At 56.4% G+C, this 27584-nt stretch overlaps 3 protein-coding genes across 9 annotated transcripts; 2 read left to right on the forward strand and 1 right to left on the reverse strand.

The window, feature by feature from the left end:
* Positions 1-2624: 2624 nt before the first annotated feature.
* Positions 2625-17208, forward strand: P2RX5 (purinergic receptor P2X 5). 7 transcript variants are annotated; one of them, XM_030799960.1, is made up of 13 exons: positions 2625-2940; positions 7300-7450; positions 8065-8136; positions 8413-8488; positions 8570-8666; positions 8883-8963; positions 9309-9564; positions 10276-10409; positions 10924-11017; positions 11691-11756; positions 14193-14275; positions 15346-15540; positions 16954-17208. In XM_030799960.1, the coding sequence occupies exons 1-13, from the start codon at positions 2804-2806 to the stop codon at positions 17012-17014; spliced, it is 1503 nt and encodes a 500-aa protein (XP_030655820.1). In that variant the 5' UTR covers positions 2625-2803; the 3' UTR covers positions 17015-17208. The 7 variants fall into 7 exon arrangements, with proteins under 7 accessions (XP_030655820.1, XP_030655821.1, XP_030655823.1 ...); XM_030799961.1 differs by having other exon boundaries at positions 16970-17208; XM_030799963.1 differs by having other exon boundaries at positions 9426-9564.
* A 4081-nt stretch (positions 17209-21289) lies between these two features.
* EMC6 (ER membrane protein complex subunit 6) lies at positions 21290-22235 on the reverse strand. Its single transcript, XM_003277840.3, has 2 exons — positions 22059-22235; positions 21290-21860 (listed from the first exon to the last, which is right to left on the reverse strand). The coding sequence occupies exon 2, from the start codon at positions 21809-21811 to the stop codon at positions 21479-21481; it is 333 nt and encodes a 110-aa protein (XP_003277888.1). The 5' UTR covers positions 21812-21860; positions 22059-22235; the 3' UTR covers positions 21290-21478.
* A 39-nt stretch (positions 22236-22274) lies between these two features.
* On the forward strand, positions 22275-27420 carry TAX1BP3 (Tax1 binding protein 3). Its single transcript, XM_030800726.1, has 4 exons — positions 22275-22470; positions 25538-25657; positions 26048-26125; positions 26434-27420. The coding sequence occupies exons 1-4, from the start codon at positions 22432-22434 to the stop codon at positions 26569-26571; spliced, it is 375 nt and encodes a 124-aa protein (XP_030656586.1). The 5' UTR covers positions 22275-22431; the 3' UTR covers positions 26572-27420.
* Positions 27421-27584: the final 164 nt, after the last annotated feature.

Consider the following 27584-nt stretch of genomic DNA (forward strand, 5'->3'; position numbering starts at 1 on the left):
TGATGTCATGCCTCACCAGTGGGTCTGGATCTAGTCTCTGAAGCTGTGCAGTAAGGGACCCCGTAAGGATGAGCCTGGTCCTGTCTCCGAGAGCCCTGTCCCCTCTAGATGCCCCTCATGTGGTCTCTAAAGCTTCAGGACAGTTCCGTCAGAAGTTGCAGCCTGGTCTTGGCTGTGCTGTGGGGAGTTCAGGAGGGGCTGCCTGTACTGGAGGGGAAGTCAGAGCAGAGCCCTTCTCTAAAGCCACAGTGGCAGTTAAGACAGGACATGGAGGGCAAGTGCCTGGCAGTTCAGCCTCTCCAGCAGCACTCAAAGGTTTGATGAATCAAGAACAGCAGAGTGCCTGGGACTGCAGCTAGTGGCAGGCTCTGCTCTGGGGCCTCACTTACTCACTCCTTCCCTAATCCCCCCCGCCCGAAAAATGAAGGTCCTGGTCTCTAGAGACCCCTCCAAAGAACAAACAGGCCCTAGAACAAAACCTGGAGCTCCCTTGGGGAGTGGAGAGACTCAATGTGGCACCATCTATGTGATGCTCATGTTGTCCTGGGTTGACGGGGAAGCTCTTCTCCAGGGCAGATGCAATTCAGGCAACTCCTGTGAGACTCTGAAAGTCCACCTCCCCTGTATACCTTACCCTGGAGCAGCACTGTCAGGGTGACGGGCATCTTCTTAGGTGTGATGTCACTCGGTGGCGGCTGCTTTGGTGAGCGTTGGAGCGCTGTGTCAGCAGGGGGCTGAGGAGGAGGCTGGCAGGAGAGCCAAGATGACTTCAGCCCCTAAAATTCTCAGTCATGACTGGGGCAGGGTGGAATCGAAATGCCCTCCCTGTTTAAAAAAAAAATCAGGGCCACGTTTGTCCACTCATTCAATAATATGTCTAGAACTATTATGTGGCAGGCACAGGGACATAGAGAGATGTCCAAAGGCATGGTCCCTGCTGTCTGGGAGCTTCTGGTCCTAGCAGGGGACACAGTCACTAAGTTAACGAGATCCTATTGGATAGTGACAGGTGCTCTAAGGGAATAAGATGAGCTAATAATGGAATAGAAAGTGGCTGGGCTGGGACCGGGGGCTATTTTGGGTGGGTGATAATAACATGCCTTTTTGAAGAAATGGCAGTTGAGTTGAAATGGATGAAAAGATGCAAAGATCCACGCTTTCCCAAATGACAGTTTGAGAGCAAAATACAGGTTCCCAGCCCCATCTTAGATTTCGTGAATGAAAATTTTAGGGACAGGGCCTAGGAATTTGCCTTTTTTTCTTCCAAATGATTCCCGTGTACTTTGAAACTGGAGACCTTCCTTGGGGCTTTTACTTTAGAATCACACTGGTGAATTTCAGGGTACCTTCCAATTCCCTGAGTCTGTGGCTTAGGGAAGGGAGCCTCTTTGTGTGTGAAAGCCAGGGGTAGGGAGAGGAGCAGGACTGCTTGTTGTGGTCAGATTGCAGGATGCAGAAAATAAGCGTACGCAGCTCCTCACCACACCGCGCTCACCCAGGGCCCTGCGTCTTTGGCTGTCAGGAGTTCTAAACCTGCCCCCCAGGAGGCCCTCCCTCATCCCACTCCCACTCCTGTTGAATTCCACATACTGAGAGGGTTGCAGTCATAGCTGCATGGATCAGCTCTAGTTCTTGTGCGTTGGGAACCATTCCAAACAGTTGGTACATGCGCACTCTCCAGGCATATTTTTAGGATCCTAGGGTGGGTTGCCTGTGTCTCCCCGCCCCCACCCCATCCGCCCTGAGTGTGGGACGGAGGTCTTCCTGCTGCCGGTACTGGGGACCTGCCTGACCACCGACTCTGCCGGAGTGTGGGCTTTTAAACCTGCAGCAGCTGCCGCAGTAGAAATGCGTATTAGTCACAGCAGACACAGGCAGCCTCAGGTGGGACAAGTCTTGTCTCTTCCAGCGTGTGGGCCTCCCCCCCCCCCCCCCCCCCCCCCCCCCGCCACGGAGCAAGAATGTGTCTCCCTGGCAGGAGACCTGGTGCCAAGTGAATGGAGAAACCTGTTGTGTCCCCTTCCTTCCTCCCCTGGCCTCAGTTCCCCATCTATTCAATAGGAAGAACCCTTTGGGATTTCTTTGCGAGGAGAGAAAGGGGAATTTTGCTTTAAAAGCAGCCCTTTCCCGCCGTGCGCGGGGCTCACGCCTGTAATCCCAGCACTTTGGGAGGCCGAGGTGGGCGGATCACCTGAGGTCAGGTGTTCAAGACCAGCCAACATGGTGAAACCCCGTCTCTACTAAAAATACAAAAATTATCACGCCTGTAGTCCCAGCTACTCGGGAGGCTGAGGCAGGAGAATCGCTTGAACCCGGGAGGCGGAGGTAGCAGTGAGCTGAGATCGCACCACTGCACTCCAGCCTTGGCGACAGGGCGAGGCTCCGTCTCAAAAATAAATAAATAAATTTAAAATAAAATAAAAATAAGCCCTTCCCCCCTTTCACTTCCTCTTCTCCGCGATCGCTGCTTTCAGCTGGGCAACAGCACAGCGCGGTCCTGCGCATCCCGGGCTGCGCTCCCAGACCGGTGGCTGGGGAGGAGGTTGCAGGGGTGTCACTGTGTCGGGGAGGAGGAGGAGGAAGAGGTGGCGGCAAGGTCGCGGTCTGAGGTTCCGGTGCTCGCCAATAAAAGGCCGCCCCGTCCCACCCCCGCGCCCCGCAGCCCTGCTGGACACCCCGGGCTGCAGCTGGGCGGGCGCAGACGGGCCGAGGCGGGCGCCGGGCGCGCAGGGACCGAGGGACCGAGGGCTCCCCATGAGCGCACGTGGGCCGGGCGGTCCGCAAGCCCGGCTGAGAGCGCGCCATGGGGCAGGCCGGCTGCAAGGGGCTCTGCCTGTCGCTGTTCGACTACAAGACCGAGAAGTATGTCATCGCCAAGAACAAGAAGGTGGGCCTGCTGTACCGGCTGCTGCAGGCCTCCATCCTGTTGTACCTGGTCGTGTGAGTTCTCCGCGGACTTTCGGGAAGGCGGGGGAGGGGCAGGGCGGGTGCCAGCCGCCGCGTCCTTCTCCAGGGTCCTGGAATTCGCAGGCGTGCACGCGGTTTTCCCCGTAGTGGGGGTCTGTGAGCCTGCTTGCTGTGGGGGTCCTCTTCGGGTCCTCGGGTGTAGGAGTAGGGTGTAGAGAGGGGGCTCTCCACTCCCCCACTGGCGCTAGAGGTGATGAGAGGTGGGCAGGGGCCTTCTGGGTTCCTCGATTTATCAGGCTTTCCCTGCAGCTACTTCTCCCAGAGTCGGGTCCCCACGTGTTAGGGCCATGGGAAGGGGGCAGGGATGCCAGGGGGCTGGGTGGCAGCTGTCACCCCAGGAGCCTCCTTGGGCCTTGGCCTGGCAGCTGACCCAGGCGCCGGCAGGTTATTTATAATCACAGGGTGTCACTGCCTACTCAGAGCTGGAGAAACTCATCAGCCCGGCATGTGCCTGAGCTCCCTTCCGGTCAGCTTGCCCCCCCGCGGCCAGCCTCTCTGGTGTCCAGCTGGGGGTCCTGCCCAGAGGCCTCTATCTCTGCACCCAGCTCGGCCATCCTCATGCCACCTGGCAGGAGCTAGCGCCACAAAGCCAAAGGGGCAACTTGTGGAGGCTGCTCTGCCAGGCGCCTTCAGAGCCCTGACCCCAGGGTGGGTGGGGGGTGAGCAGGTGGAGGGGGAAAGCAGCGCTGGACAATGGGGATGCGCCTCATTCCACTCGTTCAGTAAATGCGGTGGAGTTCCTCCCGCTTCCTCCTGGGAGGGCAGCCCTGACGCCTGGCTGTCCCTCGGAGGTCCAGCAGTCCGCATTCTCTGAGCTGCATCCCCAGGCCCCTGGCCGCCTCCCACCTGAGCGGCCTCGTAGGCGCTGTGCTGTTCCTCAGCCAGGCCTGCCTGTCCTCCTCCACTCCCTTAGCATCCACTCAGCCCCCAGATCTGGGCTCTCCAGTAACTCCCTCTCCCTTCCTCCCTGGCCTTCCCACAGTGTAATTATTGGGCTAATTTGGGGGATCATTTGCCTAATGTCGCTGTCAGTCCGGGAATGCCCTGAGGGTGGGGCCCAGCAGCACTTAACTGTTTAGGGAATAGCTGTGAAATGAACGCATGAATGAATAAATGGAGTTGCTTTGGCTTAAACAATAGAAATTTAATTCTCGCAGTCCTGGATGTGGAAATCTGAGATGAGGGTGGTAGCACGGTCCGGGGTCTCGGGGGGCTCTCTCCTTGGTTTGCAGATGGCCACCCTCTCGCTGTGTCCTCACATGGCAGGGAAAGCAGGACATATTTAACTAAGTACAAGTATGAAAATTGGGAAATTGGCAGCCGGGCGCTGTGGCTCATGCCTGTAATCCCAGCGCTTTGGGAGGCCGAGGCAGGAGGATCACCTGAGGTCAGGAGTTCGAGACCAGCCTGGCCAACATGGAGAGACCTTGTCTCTACTAAAAGCACAAAACAATTAGCCGGGCATGATAGTGGCGCCTGTGATCCCAGCTACTCAGGAGGCTGAGGCAGGAGAGTCTGTCTCTATGGATTTGCCTATTCTGGATATCTCGTATAAATGAAACTATATAGTATGTGGCCTTTTTTTTTTTCTGTCTTCTTTTCACTTAGTGTCATGTTTTCAAGGCTCACCCATGTTGTGGCATCTATCAGCCCTCGATTCCTCTTTGTGGCTGATATTATCGCGCTGTGTGGGGCTGCCACATTGTGGTCATGCATTCATCAGCTGATGGACATTTGGGTGGTTTTCACACCGCTGGGTGTGGTGGCTCATGCCTGTAACCCCAGCCCTTTGGTAGACCGCGGTGGGTGGATCACTTGAGGTCAAGAGTTCAAGGCTAGCCTGACCAACATGGTAAAACCCCGTCTCTACTAAAAATTCAAAAATTAGCTGGGTGTGGTGGCAAGCGCCTGTAATCTCAGCTACTCGCACCAGTGCTCCCCAACCTGGGCAGCAGAGCGAGACTCTGTCTCAAAAAAAAAAAAAAAGAAGAATGCTTCTGAGAACATTCATGTACAAGTTTTTTGTGTGGACATGTTTTCAAGTTTTTAATTTTTAATTTTTTTTTGAGATGGAGTTTTGCTCTTGTTGCCCAGGCTGGAGTGCAATGGCATGATCTCAGCTCACTACAACCTCCGCCTCCCGGGTTCAAGAGATTCTCCTGCCTCCGCCTCTGGATTAACTGGGATTACAGGCATGCGCCACCAAGCCTGGCTAATTTTTGTATTTTTTTAGTAGACACGGAGTTTCACCATGTTGGTCAGGCTGGTCTCGAACTCCTGACCTCAGGTGATCCACCCGCCTTGGCCTCCCAAAGTGCTGGGATTACAGGCGTGAGCCACTGTGCTTGGCCATGTTCTCAATCTCTTGGGAATTTTCTGGCTTATGTGGTAACTCGATCCTTAACTTTTTGAGGAACTGCTAAACTGTTTTCTAAGATAGCTACCTCATTTTACATCCCTATCAGTGATATACGGGGGTTCTAATTTCTTCACAACCTCATCAACATCTGTTATCTGTAGCGTTTTTAAAAAATTATAGCCATCCTAGTGGAAGTGAAGTGGTGTTTTATTGTGGTTTTGATTTGCATTTCCCTAATGACCAATGGTGTTCAGCATCTTTTCATATGCTTAATTGAGCATTTGTGTATCTTTTTTTTTTTTTTTTTTGAGATGGAGTCTCGCTCTGTCCCCCAGCCTGGAGTGCAGTGGCACGATCTCAGCTCACTGCAAGCTCTGCCTCCCAGGTTCACTCCATTCTCCTGCCTCAGCCTCCCGAGTAGCTGGGACTACAGGCGCCTGCCACCACGCCCGGCTAATTTTTTGTATTCTTAGTAGAGACAGGGTTTCACCATGTTAGCCAGGATGGTCTCGATCTCCTGACCTCGTGATCCTCCCGCCTCGGCCTCCCAAAGTGCTGGGATTACAGGCGTGAGCCACTGCACCCGACTTTTTTTTTTTTTTTTGAGAAATGTCTATTCAAATCCTTTGCTCATTTTTAAATTGGATTGTTTGCCTTTTTATTGTTACATTATAAGAGTTTTTTATGTCTTCTGGATACTAAACCCTTACCAGCTGCATTATTTCAAATGTTTTCTCCCATTCTGTGGGTTGTCTTTTCACTTTCTTGAGAATGTCTTTTGATGCATGAACGTTTTAAATTTTTATGAAGTCCAACTTACCTATTTTTTCTTTTATTGCTTGTGTTTTTAGTGTCAACAAGAATGGGGTTTGTACTCTTATTTCATTATTTTATTGTTGTTTTTGAGGCTGGTTCTCACTCTGTCACCCGGGCTGGAGTGCAGTGGCACAATCATGGCTCATTGCAGCCTCGACCTCCCAGGCTCAAGGGATCCTCCCACCTCAGCCTCCCAAGTAGCTGGGATGACAGGCTGGTGCCACCATGCCTAGGTTAGTTTTTCATTTTTCATAGAGATGGGGTCTCACTATGTTGCCCAGGCTGGTCTCAAGCGATCCTGGGCTCAAGCGATCCTCCTGCTTTGGTCTCCCAAAGTGCTGGGAGTATAGGCGGGAGCCACCGTGCCTGGCCTGCACTTTTATTTCGTAGAATGCCCCTCAGTTTGGGTTTGTTTGAGGTCTCCTTGTGATTGGTTTCAGGTTAGGCACCATTTCATCTAACCACCATCACAACCCCAGAGGGAGGCGCTATCACCCCATGTTATGTATGGGAAATTGGCTTGCCTGGGGTCACCAAACCAGTACGTGGCTGAGCTGGTTTCAGCCCAGGTTTGTCCACTTGAGGCCTCTGAGTGGACAGTGGTCTTTGCCTCTCTTTTTTTTTTTTTTTTTTTTTTTTTTTGAGACACAGTCTCACTCTGTCGCCCAGGCTGGAGTGCAGTGGTGCGATCTTGGCTCACTGCAAGCTCTGCCTCCCGGGTTCACGCCATTCTCCTGCCTCAGCCTCCTGAGTAGCTGAGACTACAGGTGCCCGCCACCACGCCCGGCTAATTTTTTGTATTTTTTTTTTTAGTAGAGACGGGGTTTCACCATGTTAGCCAGGATGGTCTCCATCTCCTGACCTCGTGATCTGCCTGCCTCGGATTATAGGTGTGAGCCACCGCGCCCGGCTGGTCTTTGCCTCTTTAGGGCCCCCATCTCTAGGGTTGCTTGTCGCCTCTGCTGCTTGCAGGACTGGGTTTCAGTCAGCAGTGGGAGCTGTGGCCCCTGCCCAGGAGCTGGTGGGACAGGTGGAGCCCTGAGCCTGCCCCACCTCAACTAGGAGTTGCTGTGACTGCTGCCCCACCCCCAGGCCTGGGGAAGCTGCCTGAAGGCAGCAGTGTGGCTGATGCCCGCGTACCGGCCCCCTTCCCACAGATGGGTGTTCCTGATAAAGAAGGGTTACCAAGACGTCGACACCTCCCTGCAGAGTGCTGTCATCACCAAAGTCAAGGGCGTGGCCTTCACCAACACCTCGGATCTCGGGCAGCGGATCTGGGATGTCGCCGACTATGTCATTCCAGCCCAGGTCCGAGTCCCCACCTAGCACTGCAGCCAGGGCTGTCAGGGCCTGCCTGGTTCGGGTGGGTCACACAGGAAGCTTCTTGGATACGCAGAGACCCCCATCCATCATCTCTCTTGGCCCAAGACACCTGCCAGGGCTTGCAGAGAGCGACCCTTGTCCAGATCCTACCTCCCATGCCAAACCCCTGCCCTCTTTGACTGTGCCGGGCGCGACTGCTCTGTTCTGAGTCTGTTGAGAACAAATGGGACCCAGAGAACTTTCAGGTCATTGTGAGTCAGGTGGGCTGGCACAGAGAACCCCCCTTCTAAGTCACTGCCTCTGGGAATAGCCCTCCAGCCTGTCCACAGTTGGCCAGGGCCAGGGCAGCCTGAGCCCTGCCCCTACTTCTCCTGGATCCTGGGGCAGTTGGGGTTTATGAGTCTGGGGGAGATCTATCAATGGACATCTACTTGGGGACTGCGGGGTCCATGAGCAGATGGGCAGAGTCTACCAAGTTTGTGGCCCCATTATCCCCAATACCCAGGCAGAGGGACCAGCCTCTTTCAGGTAACGCTGGGAAGGTGGGGTGGTCCTTAAGGGGCAGGAGGAGGTTCCTTAGTGCCTGTCTGGTTCCTTAGGGAGAGAACGTCTTTTTTGTGGTCACCAACCTGATTGTGACCCCCAACCAGCGGCAGGACGTCTGTGCTGAGGTTTGATTTGGCGAGGGGCCCTGGCGTGGGGGTGGGAGAGCCACCGGCAGTGGTTGGGGTCTCCTCTCTTCTGAAGCAAGGGTGGCTGTCCACTCCAAGGGTCTCGGGAGGCTGTGTGCACCCGTGTGTGGTTCCTGCATTGTATGGGGGAGAAGCAGATTCTCAAAGTGTGTGTGTGCCAGGCCAAAGAAGAACCCCTATTCTAACTCCTGGAGTGGGACCCGGCTCTGAGCTGGGGGGAACCCCCCCATCCAGGTGCCCCTTCTCTCCCGGCAGAATGAAGGCATTCCTGATGGTGCGTGCTCCAAGGACAGTGACTGCCACCCTGGGGAGGCGGTTACAGCTGGAAATGGTGAGGGCCTGGAGCAGCCAGGGGCTGAAGGAGGACTTGGAGTGGGAGGCTCCTGGCATTGATCCTGTCCCACCCCTGCAGGAGTGAAGACCGGCCACTGCCTGAGGAGAGACAACTCGGCCAGGGGCACCTGTGAGATCTTTGCCTGGTGCCCTTTGGAGACAAGCTCCAGGCCGGAGTGAGTGGCTGCAGCCTCAGGACCCTGAGGGGTTTCCCGGCCCCGGGCGGTGGGTCCCAGCGTTTCCCGGCCCTGTGCGCAGTGGGTCCCAGCAAATTAACTGTCCTGGACAGAGGCTCCAGGGGACCCAAGGAACAGGCCTCACACTGGCCCAGGCCTCGGGGAGGGGCACAGGGGTGGGGCCTCCTGGACAGGCTGTTCTGGGTTGGTTTTCAGGGAGCCATTCCTGAAGGAGGCCGAAGACTTCACCATTTTCATAAAGAACCACATCCGTTTCCCCAAATTCAACTTCTCCAAGTATGTGAGCTTGGCCACTGGGGGCAGGGGTGGGCCTTGGTCCATGAGGGGCCTGGGCTGGCACTCCGCGGGTCTGTGCCTGGGGGGTGTGTGTGTGTGCGCGCACATGTGCATGTGTGTGTGCGTGTGCGTGTGTGTGCATGCGTGTGTGTGAGTGTGTGCACGCAGGTGTGCGCGCATGTGTGTGTATGTGTGTGTGTGTGCGTGCATGCGTGTGTGTGCGTGTGTGTGCGCACACAGGTGTGTGTGCATGTGTGCATGCATGTGTGCGTGTGTGTGTGTAATGTCTGCATGTGAATAAACAGTGGGTGGCACTGGGGTGCCCCTTCCCCTGCTGTAAAGTAGGGTACTGCTGCAGGGAGCTGTCAGCACTCAGGTTGGTGAGGGACCGAGTGACTCCTGGCCAGGCCCGGGAACATCAAGTCTTACTTCACTTCTCGGCCGCCCGTGGCCTCCACCCAGGAGCAATGTGATAGACGTCAAGGACAGATCTTTCCTGAAATCATGCCACTTTGGCCCCAAGAACCACTACTGCCCCATCTTCCGACTGGGCTCCGTGATCCGCTGGGCTGGGAGCGACTTCCAGGATATAGCCCTGGAGGTGGGTGGGGTGCACGCAGGGAGCCCTCCCTGAGGGCCTGGGGGCGCTGGGACTGGCTCTGGGACGAAGAAGGGTGTGGATGGGGACTCGTGGGGCGAGGGTGGCCCTGCAAAGTCACCTGCCCCCAGGGACTCACTGTTTTTAGAATTGGCTGTGGCACACAGGCAGACTGTGGCAACAGGCGAGGGTGGCCCTGCAAAGTCACCTGCCCCCAGGGAGTGTTTTCAGAATTGGCTGTGGCACACAGGCCGACTGTGGCAGCAGGCGAGGGGGGTCCTGCAAAGTCACCTGCCCCCAGGGACTCAGTGTTTTCAGAATTGGCTGTGGCAGCACTCAGACCATGGGCACTCAGTGAGAGCCAGACCTGGCACCTGCTGTGCAGTTCTGAGTCCTTGGGGCACCAGCTGAAGCTGAGGCAGAAAGAGCGCCTTTGGCACATCCTGGCTGGAGTGTGAAGTGCCTGTCCGGAGACGCCCACCCTGGGCAGCTCCCTTATCCCTGAAGAATGAGGGAGGCAGCCCTGGGGCTGGGGCGATGCAGTGTTCTCAGCCACTCCATGCGGGGACTAAGCCTCCCGGAGGGGGATCTTGAGGGGCTGACCTCGAGCCCGAGCACCTCCTCCTATTGTCCAGTGCTAGTGAAGGGCTGGCCTGGGACACTGTCCGTCTCCGGAAAGCTCTGTGTGCTGACCCTCGTCTCTCTTTTATCAAGGGTGGTGTGATAGGAATTAATATTGAATGGAACTGTGATCTTGATAAAGCTGCCTCTGAGTGCCACCCTCACTATTCTTTTAGCCGTCTGGACAATAAGCTTTCAAAGTCTGTCTCCTCTGGGTACAACTTCAGGTAACCGCTGTCTTGTGCCCCCTTGTGACCTGACCATGATCAGTGGCACTCCTCTGGGTGCCAGCACTATGAGTTCCCTTCCTGGGGGTGGGCGTCAGAGCGGGAGGTGCAGGGACGGATGGCCCAGGAGAGGTGTGGACCCCAGCAGAACGGCCAGCGACCGAAGCTGGGGGTGCCTCTGGGAGAGGAGAGCGAGTGTTCTTGCCTGTTCTCTCCGTGAAGCCAAGTCTTGCTGCCTCTGCTGCATCCTTTCCATCTGTGCTTTGGTGACCCAGGGGTTGCTCAGAGTAGGGTGGGGAAGCCCTTGCTCCTCAGGGAATGGCTGGCAGGGATTTCAAAGAGCTGGATGTGTCTTTGTTTTTGGCTCAGTGAGAAGGTCTGCAAGCGGCTCCTGGGGCTGCTGAGAGTCAGGGTCCCGGGAGTCCTTCTATGTCCCCAGAGCAGCCACATCGGTGCTGCCAAAAGAGGGAAGGCCAGGCAGGCTGAGGCCTCCCCTGGGTCCTGTCTCCCTCAGATTTGCCAGATATTACCGAGACGCAGCCGGGGTGGAGTTCCGCACCCTGATGAAAGCCTACGGGATCCGCTTTGACGTGATGGTGAACGGCAAGGTGTGTGCGCCTTCTCCTGTTCTTCTCCCCCTGTTGGGGGGCGGGAGACGTTGGGAGGGTCCCTGGGGGGCCCGCTGTGCCTTCTCCTGTTCTGAGGCTGGTTAGGGGGCGGGGGACGTTGGGAGGGTCCCTGGGGGCCCTGCTGTGCCTTCTCCTGTTCTGAGGCTGGGCAGGGGACGTTGGGAGGGTCCCTGGGGGCCCTGCTGTGCGTTCTCCTGTTCTGAGGCTGGTTGGGGGGCGGGGGACGTTGGGAGGGTCCCTGGGGGTCCCGCTGTGCGTTCTCCTGTTCTGAGGCTGGTTGGGGGGTGGGGACATTGGGAAGGTCCCTGGGGGTCCGGCTGTGCATTCTCCTGTTCTGAGGCTGGTTGGGGGGTGGGGACATTGGGAAGGTCCCTGGGGGTCCGGCTGTGCGTTCTCCTGTTCTGAGGCTGGTTGGGGCGTGGGGGACATTGGGAAGGTCCCTGGGGGTCCTGCTGTGCGTTCTCCTGTTCTGAGGCTGGGCCAGGGGGGGAGGTGGTGGTGGCAGGGCACGTTGGGAGGGTCCGTGGGGTGCCCACTGTGCATCCTCCTGTTCTGAGGCTTGGCGGCGGGGGCGGTGGGGGACGTTGGGAGGGTCCCTGGGGGCCCCGCTGTCCACTCTGCCTCACTCACTCGCCTTGTCTCTATCTTCCAGGCAGGGAAGTTCAGCATCATTCCCACCATCATCAACGTGGGCTCTGGGGTGGCGCTCATGGGTGCTGTGAGTACCCCCCCTCCCTCCCCGCTTCCCACCCTTTCTCCGGCGGCCGCACTGGCAGGGAGGGGGAGGCCACTGTTCAGAAGGAACATGTCCCAGTGCCCCCAGAAAGAACCAGAGCTGGCAAGATCAGAATGGGCATGGGAAAAGAGGGCTTTCTGGGATTTCACGCCCTGCCAGCTGTCCCCCAGATCGCACTATTGCACTCCAGCCTGGACAACAAGAGCAAAACTCCATCTCCAAAAAAAAAAAAAAAAAGAAAAAAAAAAGGGGGCAGGATTAGGCTGCAGACAGTTTCTTGGCCTGGGTGCTGCTGACTTTTTGGGTCGGATAATTCTGTGTTGTGGTCTTACGCACATCCTTTGACATACGCTTAAACATTCCACAATGCACAGAGGGCTGTGCTGGGTGTTGTAGGATGTTTTCATTTGTTTTGTTTGTTTTGTTTTCTATTTCATATTTCACACTTTTCCGGTCTGATACTATTTATCTTCCCAGACCCTGAGGATGTTGATTTCAGACACAGGGTCTTGCTCTGTTACCCAGGCTGGAGTGCAGTGAAATGATCATGGCTCACTGCAGTCTTGAACTCCTGGGCTCAAGTGATCCTCCCACCTCAGCCTCCCCACTAGCCAGGGCTGCAGGTGCACCACCACGTGTGGCTAATTTTTAAATTTTTTGTAGAAATGGGGTCTCACTATGTTGGCCAGGCTGATCTTGAACCCCTAGGCTCAGGCAATCCTCTGGCATTGGCCTCCCAAAGTGCTGGGATTACGGGCGTGAGCCACCACGCCCAGCCCATTGTAGGATGTCTAAGAGCGTTCCTGGTTTCTACCCACTAGATGTCAGGGGCACCCTCCCCTGCAGTTGTGATGGAGCAAAATCCCAGCTGGCTGAGAACCACCCGACTGAAAGGTTGAGAGGCAGGGAAGACGGCCCTGTGACTCTTCCTTAGAGGTGGCCCTTCAGCGGGGCCAAGAGGGGCTCACAGGGGAGGAGATGCAGGGGCTGAGGGCAGGGAGAGGCGTCCTGAGTCTGCACTGCCTCGTGGTCCTTCTGGAGTTTTTGAGAGCCATGGAAGTGGTCAGTGCTCATCCCGGCAGGTCCCTTTCCCAGGTTTCCGGCAGCCTCTTCCCTCATTCCTCTGCCTGTGCATGCAAGACAGCCCCACTGGAGGAGTCCATCGGGACCCAGGGGTGACTTTTGTTGAGGCCGGGAAAATTGTGTCCTGTGCTAGGACTCAAGAGAGCACACTCCTGGGAGGGGGTCAAGAAAAGTGAGCCCCACATGGATCCCTACCTGCAGACAGTCACTGGGAGGGTCCCGGATGTTTGCACCTGTTACTTTCTTAGAGAAGGCCCACCTTCAGCTATCACTTTTATTTTTCTTTTTTTCTTTTTTTTCTTTTTTTTTTTTTTTGAGACGGAGTCTCATTCTGTCGCCCAGGCTGGAGTGCAATGGCATGCTCTTGGCTCACTGCAGCCTCTGCCTCCCAGCCTCAAGCAATTCTTCTGCCTCAGCCTCCTGAGTAGCTGGGATTACAGGCGTGCTCCACTACACCCAGTTAATTTTTGTATTTTTTAGTAGAGACGGGGTTTCACCATGTTGGCCAGGCTGGTCTCGAACTCCTGGCCTCAGGTGGTCCGCCTGCCTCGGCTTCCCAAAGTGCTGGGATTACAGGCGTGAGCCACCGCACCTGGCACCCATCATCTTTCTTTGACCATAGCGTCCTTGTTAGTTGGAACCCTTCCAACCTATCTCACACTGACTACCACAGGGATCTTTCTAAATGCCAAAATTCGGGCTGTGGTACCTCCGCCTCACCTAAAGGATGAGGACCAATGCCTCAGAAACATTCTAAGAAGCCTAACAGGCCAGTCCCCATCCCCTTCTCCAGAAGCGCCTCTCCCTCTTCCCGCACAGGCCCTGCAGCATTTCCCGGGCGCAACAGGCTTGTTCCTCCCTCCATAATGTCCTTCCACCTCTTTGGTCCTTAAGGACTGAATAGGGACCCTCCCCAGGCTGAGTCAAGTTCTCTCTGGGTCATCATCGACACGCCTGTCTCCTGCACCAGAGGGGGAGTCCCCAGGAGGTCTCTCTTGTCCAGATCCTCTCTGTACTTCGGCGCAGACCCTGGCACGTGCTGGGTGCCCAGCAAATGTGTTGAAGGAACGATTGGATGGGGTCTGGGTGGTGCGGGGTCGGGGAGTGCCTGGCCTATGGGATCGGGGGAGCTCCAGTCCAGCTTGAGCTCCACCGTGGACCAGCTCTGTGGTCTCGGACAAGGGTGCCCCTTGCTGAGCCCAGTTTCCTCATCTGTTAAATGGGGACAGTGATGCCTCCCTTAGGGGCTGTTGCAGGATCGAAGGGGCGAAGTGCCCCAAATGAACAGTGCTCTCGGAGGTCTAGGATTCTGAATCAGGGACCCCTCTTTTGCAGGGTGCTTTCTTCTGCGACCTGGTACTCATCTACCTCATCAAAAAGAGAGAGTTTTACCGCGACAAGAAGTACGAGGAAGTGAGGTCAGTTCTGCTTCCAGGCCGGCGGCCCGAGGGCAGCACTGTGGAGCACCCGCGTGGCTTCGAGCCTCTGCCCTGATGTGATATTGACGGCTGGGGTGTGAGGCAGGGGCTGGAGGGCCCGGGGAGGAGAGGAGTTCTGAGTACGTGCTCCGCAGAACCGGATTCGGCCTCGGCAGCAGCGGGAGGGGAGGGCGCTGTGGGCCACGAGGCGGGAGACAGTTCACAGGTTCCGCCTGATTCTGGGCAAGCCCCAGGCCTCCTTGGGCCTCGGTTTCTCTATCTGGGAGGTGACGGAGTTGGTTTATGAATCAAATGGTGTCTGCAGCACCTCTGCTTTGGGATTCTTGGACTTGGTAGTGCTGGCGCGCCGGGGCTGAGGGAAGCTGGAGCAGTAAAGGAAAGAAAGGCGGGTATTTTCTTCCACACGGAGGCTGTTTCTGGAGTTTCCTGGGCCCTGGGTTCGGTGGGGTGTGCGTGTTCACAGCGGCAGAGCACAGCATGGGTGGGGAACCCTGAGGACTGTGGGAGGGCAGGAAGGGGAAGGGGCTGTGGCTTCGGCCTTTGGGGAAGGCTTTCTGGAGAAGCAGGGATGAGAATGGGAATTGGGACAGACACCTTAGTACTCCCTCAGCGCCCCCACAGCCTGGGACAGTGGGTGCAGGGTCTGCCTGTGTCATTCGCCTTACTGCACTCCAGCTGCGGCCTGAACCCCGGCCCTGGGTTATAGGGTGCGCCCTGACCCCGGCCGCAGGCTGAACCCCAACCACAGTCCTGACTGTGCTGCTGGAGGATGCAGGGTGGAGGGAGCAGGGTGGAGGATGCCAAGTGGAGGACACAGGGTGATGACCTGCAGGGTGGAGGATGCAGGGTGGATGAAGCTGGGTGGAGGGCACAGGGTGGAGGGAGCAGGGTGGATGGAGCAGGGTGGATGAAGCTGGGTGGAGGACACAGGGTGGAGGACGCAGGGTGGCGGCTGCAGGGCGAGGGATTCTTCAAGGCCCACCCCGCCTGTCTCGGCGGGGAGGCAGCCTGCATTGCCGTCCCAGGTGAACAGATTGTATCTTGTGCAGGGGCCTAGAAGACAGTGCCCAGGAGGCTGAGGACGAGGCATCGGGGCTGGGACTATCTGAGCAGCTCACATCCGGGCCGGGGCTGCTGGGAGTACCAGAGCAGCAGGAGCTGCAGGAGCCGCCTGAGGCGAAGCGTGGAAGCAGCAGCCAGAAGGGGAACGGATCTGTGTGCCCGCAGCTCCTGGAGCCCCACAGGTGAGGCCACTGCTAGGCAGAGAGCCCGAGAACTGGGTCCTGCAGAGAGGCGTCCCCAATGGGGGCTTCTCATGCCTGGCAGCTCCAGTGGACCCCTCTGCTCTGGGGTGACCTGGCCACAAGGCAGGACATCTAGGAACTGGGAGAGCCTGTGTGGGAAGGGGCTGGTGCTTTACCCCCCAAGGTCCCCCTTAGCTCCCGAGGCCCTGGGTGGTCAGGGGTGCGTGCTGTGCCATGTTGGCACTCAGATGATAATAGCGCGCTGTTCCACAGCACTCACTCTCTGCCCGGAACCCCTCTGTACTCTCTGTATTTGTTAACTCATGTAAGCAAGTGAATGAGGTAGACGCCGATCTTCCCCATTTTACAAATGAGGAAGCTGAGGCACAGAAAGGCTCAGTAATTTGCTCAAGTCACACAGCTGGTGAATGGCAGCGCTGGGATTTGAATCTCGGCAGTGTCTGTAGGATGCGGTTCTCCTGAGTTACTCTGCCTTCGCCGAACGTCTCTGTGCTCAGATGATCCCCCCTCAATCCCTCTTCTGTGTGCAATTCTGGGGCTGCCCTGGCCTCGGGAGGGTGCTGGCCGTGCTGCCAGGTGGGTCCTCGGGCCGTGCTTTCTGGGGGCGCTGGCTTCTCTGCAGACGGGGCTCAGCCTGTGTGGGGAGGGCGTCTGGCTGGGTGGGGGGCCTGTCCCGGGCCTGCTCTGCATCTGCCTTGCAGAGTGCCTGTGCAGTGAGCAGGTGCCTGGCCCTCCCTGTGCCTTGTTTTCCCTTTTTTCCCCTCCCAGTGGGGGCTGGACACCTCCCGCTCAGTCAGACTGGGGTTCTGTGACTCTCTTGCAAACCACACCCCAGGTACTCACTGACCTTGGTGGCCTTTCTCCTGGCCCAGCTTTTGTTCCTTGCTGGTTCAGGAATTGGCAGTGTTCAGCTGGGAGCTGGGCCCGGGCAGGGAAGGAGCGAGAAATAGACTGGGCTGGAGAAGAGTGAAGAGAGAGAGGCAGGGGCTGCAGCAGTGGGGTACGGAAGCTGGAGGCTAGGGGTCCGTATGGGGTAGGCCCAGAGCCTGGCAGCCCGCCTGTGCTCCCTGAGCTGACTCTTACTTCCTGGGCGCTCACTTGAGCTCCTATTCTGAGCAAGCGGGAAGCCCGACCACCTGGCTCGTCTTGGCTGAGCCTCGCTGCGGCTGTGGGAGGCTCTGGACTCACAGGCCCACACTCCAGCTGCCCCTGCAATTGCTGCTGCTCCTTGCCAGGGCAACTCCAGAGGCTTCTGCCCGAGCATCTGCGTGCTGGGCTTCCGCAGGAACCCTGCCTGCCTGCCAGAAGCGTTGCTGCCTCCGGTGAGGCTGGCCTACCTACCGGCTCCCAACAGTCCTCTGTGCCTTGTGCGCCCCTCCCGCCTACACACAGGTCTGGCCATTTGCAGAATGCACAGGTGAATTTGGAGCAGCTGCAGACAGGGGAGACGTAGCCAGGGCTGTTGGCTACCGGCCGTATCGCTGAAGACGTTGGGGCCAGAACCACCCGCAGCTCTGAACTGGGAAGAGGAGTCTGTGCCTGCATGACACAGGGGCTTCCGGGCGCAGTCATCTCTCCTGAACTTTGGGGTCTTTTTTTTTTTTTTTTTGAGACGGAGTCTCGCTCTGTCCCCCAGGCTGGAGTGCAGTGGCGCGATCTCGGCTCACTGCAAGCTGTGCCTCCCGGGTTCACGCCATTCTCCTGCCTCAGCCTCTCCGAGTAGCTGGGACTACAGGCGCCCACCACCACGCCTGGCTAATTTTTTTTGTATTTTTAGTAGAGATGGGGTTTCGCTGTGTTAATCAGGATGGTCTCTATCTCCTGACCTCGTGATCCGCCCACCCTCCCAAAGTGCTGGGATTACAGGCATGAGCCACCGCGCCTGGCCGGAAACTGGCTTTGAAATGGGGAGAAGTGAAGCATGAACTGAAGCTCCTCTCAGACTTGGGAAGGTCCTTCTCCCTGGGCACTGGTTGCCTCACTGGGAAGAGGAGAGTGCCAGCCTCTCAAGAGCTCGTTTCTGTTCTGATATTCCAGGAGCACGTGAATTGCCTCTGCTTACGTTCAGGCCCTATCCTAAACCCAGCCATCTAGCACCGAGGGATCCCATGCCTTTGGGAATGCCATGATGCTGCCCAACGGGAAATCTGTACATTGGGTGCTATCAATGTCACATCACAGGGACCAGCCATGAAAGAGCAAAGTGACCTCCACGTCTGATGCTGGGGGCATCAGGACGGACCCATCATGGCTGTCTTTTTGCCCCACCCCCTGCCGTCAGTTCTTCCTTTCTCCGTGGCTGGCTTCCCGAACTAGGGAACGGGTTGTAAATGGGGAACATGGCTTCCTTCCCGAGTCCTTGAGCACCTCAGCTAAGGACTGCAGTGCCCTGTAGAGTTCCTAGATTACTTCACTGGGAATGGCATCGTGCGTGTTCGGAAAAGGGCTCCAGTTGGTTCCACACCACTCCCCTCTCCAAGTGCCGCCACTTCCCTCAGAGCATACTCTCCAGTGGATCCAAGAACTCTCTCTCCTAAAGACACCACCTTCCTGCCAGCTGTTTGCCCTTAGGCCAGTACTCTGGGACCTGCCCAATGTATGTATTCTCTGACACTCTCATTTGGTCATAAAACAATAAATGGTGTCAATTTCAAACGTGTCCTGATTTTCTTCTCTTCATGTTTACCCGTTTTTTTTGTTGTTGTTTTTTTTTTGAGATGGAGTCTCGCTCTGTAGCCCAGGCTGGAGTGCAGTGGCACGACCTCAGCTCACTGCAGCCTCTGCCTCCCAGGCTCAAGTGATTCTTCTGCCTCAGCCTCCTGAGTAGCAGGGATTACAGGAGTGCACCACCACGCCCGGCTAATTTTTTTTGGTATTTTTAGTAGAGACGGGGTTTCACCATGTTGGTCAGGCTGGTCTTGAACTCCTGACCTTGTGATCCGCCCACCTCCGCCTCTCAAAGTACTGGGATTACAGGCGACAGCCACCGCGCCTGGCCCATTTTTACCAGTATTTTAAAGGAAAATGTAAGAAGGCAAGATCAAAAGAGGCAGACACAAGAAACAATTAGTAAGCAATATATATGTTCCTCATTATCTTGCAAAGAAATTCAAATTATGGAAATGCTTTAAATGAACAACTATTAAAATTATAGACTAGGAAGGCACTGATAAAACTGGTACTTTTCATTCAATTAGTGTAATCCAACACAACTCTGGAAGTCACTTGGAATCAAATTTTTATCCTCTGCCGTAGGAACTTATTAAATTTCTCAAAACAATATAAATGCATTCATTGGAGTATTTTTTATAGTAGTGAACATTTCAAACTTACTGCCCAACGATAGGGAAATGGTTAAGTACATCAGCTCACTTATCCCTCTTCCTTTTTCCTCCTCTCCCACCGGGCCGAGGACTCCCTCTGCTTCTCCCTTACACCAGGACTGAACCTTTCCTTCCCACTCAGAGGAGGTTCTGAGGACTGAGGTGGGCAAACCCCTGAGGATCTTCAGTGGGGGCAGAGAAAGGGCTCACTGGGATGGGGGGCAACACTATGGCCTCAGCTTCTCCTTGGCGTCGTGTGCATGTGTTCCTGAAGCCAAAACGGAATTTAACAGGTCTGGGTCCCAGATCCATTTCCGTGACTAGCCATGGGCTATCTATGATCTGTCAAAAGGGGACTTGGATTCGAGCTCTCAGATCCGTTTCCAATCTAAAACAGATTCTTTTTTTTTTAAAATCCAAATGTGATTACATCACTTCAGACTAAAAACTTCCAAAGGCTTCCCCCATTTGCTCTGAGGATAAGGCCAGGGCAAATGGGAGCTCACTGCAGCCTCAACCTCCTGGGCTCAAGTGATCTTCATCTTCCCATTCCGGCCTCCTGAGTAGCTGGACTACAGGCACATGCCACCACAGCTGGCTAATTAAATGTTTTTTTGTAGAGATGGGCATCTCACTATGTTGCCCAGGCTGGTCTTGATCTCCTGGGCTCAAGCCTTGGCCTCCCAAAGTGCTGGGATCACAGCATGAGCCACTACACTCAGGCAATTACCATAATTCTAATGCAATATTTATTCCTCAATTAAACAAATGAGTTTTATTTATTTATTTATTTATTTTGAGATGGAGTTTCGCTCGTTGCCCAGGCTGGAGTGCAATGGCACGATCTCGGCTCACCGCAACCTCTGCCTCCCAGGTTCAAGTGATTCTCCTGCCTCAGCCTTCCTAGTAGCTGGGATTACAGGCATGCGCCACCACGCCCAGCTAATTTTGTATTTTTAGTAGAGATGGGGTTTCTCCATGCTGGTCAGGCTGGTCTCGAACTCCTGACCTCAGGTGATCCGCCCACTTCGGCCTCCCAAAATGCTGGGATTACAGGCATGAGCCACTGTGCTCGGCCACAAATGCGTTTTATTCTAAGATAACCCTCCTGACAAGAAGGGATCATGGGTTAACACATGGAGGTGTTTACACCCTAAACCAGCCCAAAGTTCAACTTAAATGTCCAAACAAATTTTTTTTTTTTTTTTTTGAGATGGAATCGTGCTGTCACCCAGGCTGGAGTGCAGTGGTGTGATCTTGGCTAACTGCAACCTCCACCTCCGGGTTCAAGCGATTCTCCTGCCTCAGCCACCCAATAGCTGGGATTACAGGTGCCCGCCACCATGCCTGGCTGATTTTTGCATCTTATTTTTAGTAGAGGTGGGGTTTCGCCATGTTGGGCCAGGCTTGTCTCCTACTCCTGACCTCAGGTGATCCGCCTGCCGTCGGCCTCCCAAAGTGCTGGGATTACAGGCGTGAGCCACTGTGCCCGGCCTAAATGTCCAATGTTTAACCTTCCCTAGACATATTCTAAAAAATACAGCTTGACTTTATTTTTTCTTATGGGAAAGACTGTCACTAAATGAAATGGAACTAAAATGACACCATATATACCTGAAAGTAGTGGTTAGTGGGAGGGAACGCTGGCCTGTGAAAGGTACACCCAGCAAACATATCAAGAGCAAATTAAGAGACCTGCATTTGAATCCTGGCTCTGTCTCTTCCTAGCTGTGTCTCCTCTGGGAGAAGTATTTAACCTCTCTGAGCCTCAGGTTCCTTATCAGGGAGCTAATGATAACATCTACCCTGTAAGGTTATTGCTAAAATTAAATGAGGATCGGTATAAAAAGTAGAAGTCACAATGCCAGCATATAGGGAACTCTTTTTTTTTTTTCCCTGAGAGACAGACGGAGTCTTGCTCCATCACCCAGGCTGGAATGCAGTGGCACGATCTCGGCTCGCTGCAACCTCTGCCTCCAGGGTTCAAGCGATTCTCTTTCCTCAGCCTCCCGAGTACCTGGCATTGCAGGTGCGCGCCACCACACCCGGCTAATATTTGTATTTTTAGTAGAGACGGAGTTTTGCCATGTTGGCCAGGCTGGTCTTGAACTCCTGACCTCTGGTGATCAGCCCACCTCGGCCTCCCAAAGTGCTGGGATTACAGACATGCGCCACCGTGCCCGGCCCAGGGAGTTCTTAATACATATTAACTGTTACTGCTTCTTAGGATGTTAATAAGAAGTTCTTTCCTTATGTAGGCCCTTAGGGCCCGTTTCTGGATGGCCTATGTGTAAATGCAAGGACTTAACACAAGGTTATGGCCCAGTCCCTGCTCTCCAGGAGTCAAATCTTGGCGATTTTGCATCAGTGGCAGACTAAGCGTTACGGCAGGAAAGAACTCCACAAAGTGTCTCACGCTTCATTTAATCTGAAGAATATTACAGGCTCTCCGTCTTCAGATATAAATTATTTATAACGTTACAGAACAAGCTGCGAATTCAACCACTTAAGAACTAAGGAAGTCTACACGGTGTTAATTGCTGGCCACAGTCCTCCCGATCTGGTTTTTTAAAAAAGTCCCCCGGGCCCCCATTTCAGTAGACGTGCACCATGCCGTAGAGGAACGTCCAGAACAGGACGTAGGTGAAGAGGCCCCCGATGAGGCCTCCTGTAAAGAGAGGTCTCCGTGATTTGAAATATTTGTTCCACCTCCTTCCCGCCTTGAGAATGAGGAGCAGGGAGAGCAGGACGGAGGCAAGCAGGTAGAAGATGAAGCCGTAGAGGCCGGTGAGGCCGAGGATGCCGGCCGTGGCCCCCGACAGCGCTGACACCGAGGTCCGGCAATAATCCAGGACGGCGGCGTTGCCCCGCACGGCGGCCTCGCTGATGAACGGCGGCCCTTCCCGCTTGGCCACCACCGCGGCCATCGCACCCGCCGGGGCTCGGCCCCTCGCTTTCTCGCGGAACAACGCGGAGCTGCGGAGAAAATCAAGTTACAAGTGGCGCCCGGAGCTCCGTGAGTTGGGTTCACGCCGCCCCCTCCCCCTGGAGCTTCCGAGACCTGGCACCAGTCCTGGGCCTCGGATCTTCCAAAGACGCCGAGGAGATTGAGGGTCCGGGCCGGCCGGGAGGTGGTGGCGCGTCTGCGTTCCCCGGCCACGCTGGCCCAGTTACCTTGAACACGGCGCCGGACACAGTACTTAGCGTTCCCTCACACGGGCAGGGGAGGAGATGCCCGCGGCGCCATCTTGCTCGGAAGGCTGCCGGGAGGTCCCGGGCTGCGCACGCGCCCAGATCCCGCCCCGCCCTCCGCGCCTGCGCCGTGGGCGCCCCGGACACGCTCCACCCTCTGCTCGCTTTTCTGCGCACGCGCCGGGACTTCCGAAAGCGGAGTGGCGCTCCGGCCAGTGATTGGCTGGAGGTTTGTTAACTATTCATGAGGGGGCGGGCCAAGCGAGGCGGCCTTTGTTAAGCAGCGAGGGCGCGGCCGCGGGTACTCTGCTGCCGGCTTCTCGGAGCGGCCCTGGGCGACCAGAGCGGGGTCGAGATGTCCTACATCCCCGGCCAGCCGGTCACCGCCGTGGTGGTGAGTGCGCTTGCGCGGGCTCCTCCTCGTCTTGACCTGACCCCACCTCGCAGAGCGGGAAACGGACACCCCCAAGCAGGTTGACAGAGCATCGAACCCGGGGCTCCTGCGAACCGGCGGCAAGGGCTCGGGTCCCCGCTTTGCCGGAGCGGGCCGCAGTTCCCCCAGCCACGAAACAGGGACGGCCGGGACCCGAGAGCCTCCCGAGACCCTGGACGGAGCCCAGACTGCGTGCGCGGGGCGGGGAGGGCCACGGGGAAAGGCCCGGCTGCGGGAGCCTAGAAAAGCGCCCCCTTCCCGGGCCTCCGTGTCCCCAGACGGGGAGCTGCGGGGGGCGGGCGCCGATCCCGACGTCCATGAGTCGCAGCCTCTGGAATGAGGAAATGCTTCCTCCGCTGCAGCCTGCGCCGCCGCCCGGAGGGAGATCTGGGGGTGGGGCTGTCCCGAGCCTGCCGTGGCAGCCCCTGCCCCCTTCCTGTCCAGCCTTGCTCCTCCGACCCACTCGCCGCCTGGTCCAGGGTGGACGCTCGTATAGCTGCGATGAGCGTTCCGTCTTCGAACTTTTCTTGGGTCTCCAGCCTGTAAGGCAAAAAAGTCCAGGCCTCCCTCCTGGCACTTGAGTCCTGAGTAGACCCTCTGGGGGCTAGCCTAGGCCCCTGGCCGCCCTCTGGCTTGTTTTAGGTGCTGGGTGCTATTAGACTAGGCAGAGGGAGGAAGGAAGGCTGGGACGTTAGACTCAGACGCCGGTGTCACAGCGGGACACAACCCTATGACAGAGGTGGGGAGTCCCAGAGAGAAGTGCTCAGCCAGAAAAGACCACCTCAGGAAAGACTCAGGTCTCCTGCCTACCTCCCGACAGCGTTCAGAGAACGAGAAGAAATGCCTGCCCTATGGGCAGGAGGTCAAGCGAAAGTCCCTGCCCTGGAGCCATAGGGACTGGGTGTGTTATCTCAGATGGGTGTGCTGGAGAAGCTCCAGCAATCAGGTGGCTGGAGGCAGAGAAGCCACTGATAAAGATGACACGTGAGGCTGAGCTTAGAGCACTGGCTCAGGCCTGGGCCAGAAGGAAACATTGCTGGACCAGCTGACAGCTGTCCTAAGCTTCACCCTCCCTGCACCAGCCTGACTTTTTTTTTTTTTTTTTGAGACAGTCTTGCTCTGTTCCCCAGGCTGGAGTACAGTGGCGCGATCTCAGCTCACTGCAACCTCCGCCTCCTGGGTTCAAGCGATTCTCCTGCCTCAGCCTCCCTAGTAGCTGGTATTACAGGTGTGCACCAGCACACCCAGCTAATTTTTGTATTTTTAGTAGAGACGGGGTTTCACCATGTTGGCCAGGCTTGTCTTGAACTCCTGACCTCAGGTGATCCACCCGCTTCAGCCTCCCAAAGTGCTGGGATAACAGGCGTGAGGCACTGCGCCCGGCCCAGCCTGGCTTTTTTAAATCCCTCCCTGCCCCAGAGAGAAGGCACCAGGTTTGCTCTTTAGCTAGAAGTGGGGCGGGGACAGGTGAGGAGCCAGAGCAAGCCACCTTCTGCGTGACCTCGCCCAGCAAATCAGTGACAGCCCTGTCTCCCAACCCAAAGGCCTGTAATCTTCTGACTGTGCGGGCGGAGCAGGCCTGGAGGAGCTGAGTTTGGGGCATGAGGACCCAGGCACAGTGGGCCTCATGCTTCCTGCCCCCCTCCCTTATGCCATAACTGGTCCCAGGGCCTTCCCCAAAACTGCAGGCCCATGCCCCCCAATTCTGGTAATACCAGGAACGTGCCTGAACGTGGTGTGTATGGTCTGGCCTCTCCCTTGAGTCTTGGATTGGGGATGGGTTTGGGCAGCCTCACTCCCCAGTCCCCACCCTCTCCCATGTAGAATTTTGAGAATGTTAAAGACATTTAGGCCATTCCTCTGAACTCTGGCTCCATAGATCCATCTGCCTTCTGGACACCTGCCCCGCAGCTCCTGGCGCTCCAACCCAACCTGCTCCTTCTCCTCCTGGGTCCCCATCTGAGTGATGTGTGTTCAGCCAGGGGAGGTGGCTGGGTGCTCCTCTTGACTCCTCTCTTCCATGAGTGGTCACTAAGTCTGTAGATCTCCATTTTCAGGTAGCTCCATGTCCCCTGGCCTCTGCATCCTGCTTTTGTGAGATGTCCGTTCCTCTTCTGATTATCTGAGTGGTCATTCTAGCAGCAAACCTGACCATGCCCTACCCTACTCCATTCCTGAGAACTCCAGTGGGTTCAGGATCAAGGTCAGGCTATCCATCACCCCCTCAAAGCCTGATGCAAATAATCCCCCCTTTGGGAAACTTCTTCAGGTCTAGTCTAGATTGTCGTCTTTTGCTTTTTTCTTTTCTCCTTCCTGTTAAAACTCTACTTTGGGAGTGATCTGGTCTGGCTCCCAGCATCTGCTGACTGGACGATGCTTGCCAAGGGCTTTGAAAGGAACCTGGCACAGTTGGGGACCATAGCCCCAGAGCATGGTGGGAGAGCCGCAGAACACTCTTGTTTCTGCACAAGAGCAGGGCCTGGGGCTTAGGGAGACACCCCTACTCCCCTTCCAGGATGGGATCTGGCCCCAGCCTTACACTTTCAGCCTCATCTCGCCTCCCAGTTCTGTGTCACGCACTGGACACTCCAGTCTCATGAACACGTATCCACAGCACCTTGAAGCCTGTGCTCTGGTCCCCGTGGCCGGCAAGCCCTTCCTCTCCTTTCTATGCAAGTTTGATCTCTGCTTTTCCAGAGCACCTCCTGTGAGACGGGCTTCCCACCCACAGAAGCCACAGCACCTGGACTCGGGCCAGCAGGGGCTTCGACCACATGTTGATCAAGACTAGTGCCTAAGACTGACAGGAGAAGTGGGGACAGGTTGAGGACAGAGGGCTGTGTGGGTGGATCAATGTGGCCAAGTTCTGAGTGCCAGCTCCTCAGCCTCCCAGGCTGGTGAGCAGCTGGATTCCTGCAGGGGCCTGGGACCCACCCCCTTGTCATGGCTCTGAGGCTGCTGCTGGGGACACCCACCAGCCTAATTCTCCAACCACCCACATCCCTCAACTGGCTTTTTTCTTTGCCAGCAAAGAGTTGAAATTCACAAGCTGCGTCAAGGTGAGAACTTAATCCTGGGATTCAGCATTGGAGGTGGAATCGACCAGGATCCTTCCCAGAATCCCTTCTCCGAAGACAAGACGGACAAGGTGAGGGGGTCTGGGGTCCCGGGACCGCTCCGTGGGGCACAGGGGCCTGAGATGGTGGGTCTCTGCTTCCTGGGCTGGCATGGAAGGAACAGACCTCATCTCTCAAACCATGCTCTCTAAGAAGGCATCAGAAGCGACCTAGTGAGAATAAGGACGGGTGGGGTGAGGAAGGGCTGCTCAGACAGAGCCTCGGAGGAGCAGGAGGCGGCCGTCAGCAGGGCCGGTGCATGGTGGAGCTCTCTCGGAATAGTCCTCACTGACTGTGTGTGCTGGGAGAGGCTGGGTGCAGCGACAGAGGGACGGCTGAGAATGTGCCATGCTGGCTTCCGCTCTGTGGATAAGGGGCCAGTCCAGTGACCACAGGGCTTGACTTGGGCTGCCCCTTTCCAGGGTATTTATGTCACACGGGTGTCCGAAGGAGGCCCTGCTGAAATCGCTGGGCTGCAGATTGGAGACAAGATCATGCAGGTAACAGGTGTCCCAAAGGAGGAAAAACAAGGTTTGGGCAAGCAGGTCTGAAGCACGTGGGGGTGGGGAGCTGCCCCAGCCTGCCAGCTGGGAGAGACTCACTGCAGCCAATTGGGAACCCATGCTGGTATTGCCCCAGAGGACGCTGGCTCTCTCTCCTGTGTGTCTCAGCCACAGTGCTTGGCGTCTCCCAGCCCTGGGATGTTAGGCTGGGGGCCTGCTGAATGACCTGGGCCCCCAAAGCCCTCTGCTTCCAGATCCCAGAGGGCGGGGAGCTGAGGTGGGCCTGTGTTCTCTCCCGGGGCCAGGTGAACGGCTGGGACATGACCATGGTCACACACGACCAGGCCCGGAAGCGGCTCACCAAGCGCTCGGAGGAGGTGGTGCGCCTGCTGGTGACGCGGCAGTCACTGCAGAAGGCCGTGCAGCAGTCCATGCTGTCCTAGCAGCCGCCACCATCTGCGACTCCTGCCTGCCGCCTCTCTGTACAGTAATGCCACTTCCACACTCTGTCCCCATCTGGCTTCTGCTGAGCGCTGGGCCCCAGCTCAGAAGGGCTATAGCTGGTCCCAGAGGCCTGGCCCGGCCTTCCTTCTCACCCCTGGCCTGGGGCCTCTGGGACCAGCTTTCTCCCCTGGACACTGAGGATCGGAAACAAGAGCCTGGAGCTGAGTGGCAGCCGGTCTGCTGTGACCACAGGCTCAGGTCCGACCCTGCTGCCTGGCCACAGCAGTGGCTGGGCAAGTGGGAACCACCATCTCTTGGGAGCCCCTAAAGCTGGGAAATGCCAGAGGGGCCAGGCCTTTCCTGCTTTTCCCTGGCTGCAGGGTTCGGCTCCGCCCCTGCCCCCCAGCCCTCGTGTGTCCACCCCGCAGTGCCTCTGCCCATCGGGGGACTGGACACAAATCCTGCCAGAGGCGCTATGAAGGTTTGCCCAGATGAAGCCAGGTGGGCTCCCTGTTCACTCCCACTCTCCCGAGGGGTGCTGGCCTCCCCAGGGTTTGCCTTCTTACAGGATTTAGACGGGGTTCGAGGCTCACGTTTCAGGGCAGCTCTCAGGATTGTCATTTTCCTCTTTGCCTGTGGGTTTAACTTTTGTATTTTTTTTTAATCACAAGTTTGATACAAAATGTTTTTACCGTACTCTTTGGAGATGCCCATTCTACTTTTGAATTTAGCTTTTACTAATTTGCATCTGGAAGCTCAGCAAGTGCGCAAGCCTTACTTTGGTTACCGTGGAAACCACTGCCGCCCCTCCCCGACGTGGTGTGCTCAATAAACAGTACTGGAATTCACAGGGGGCTTTGCTGAGGCATGGGCTGGGATATCTGGGGGGTGGGATATTGGGACCAGAGCTGTGCTTTTAATGATGGCCCCATCCCCCACTGTTCTGGGACAAAGCTCAACTACTCCCAGGCCCACCTGTCTGGAAATCCCGGGGCTGGTGGAGCCGTAGCAG

This window comes from Nomascus leucogenys, chromosome 19 (genome assembly GCF_006542625.1).
Source record: "Nomascus leucogenys isolate Asia chromosome 19, Asia_NLE_v1, whole genome shotgun sequence".
In the NCBI taxonomy this organism is placed as follows: Eukaryota; Metazoa; Chordata; class Mammalia; order Primates; family Hylobatidae; genus Nomascus; species Nomascus leucogenys.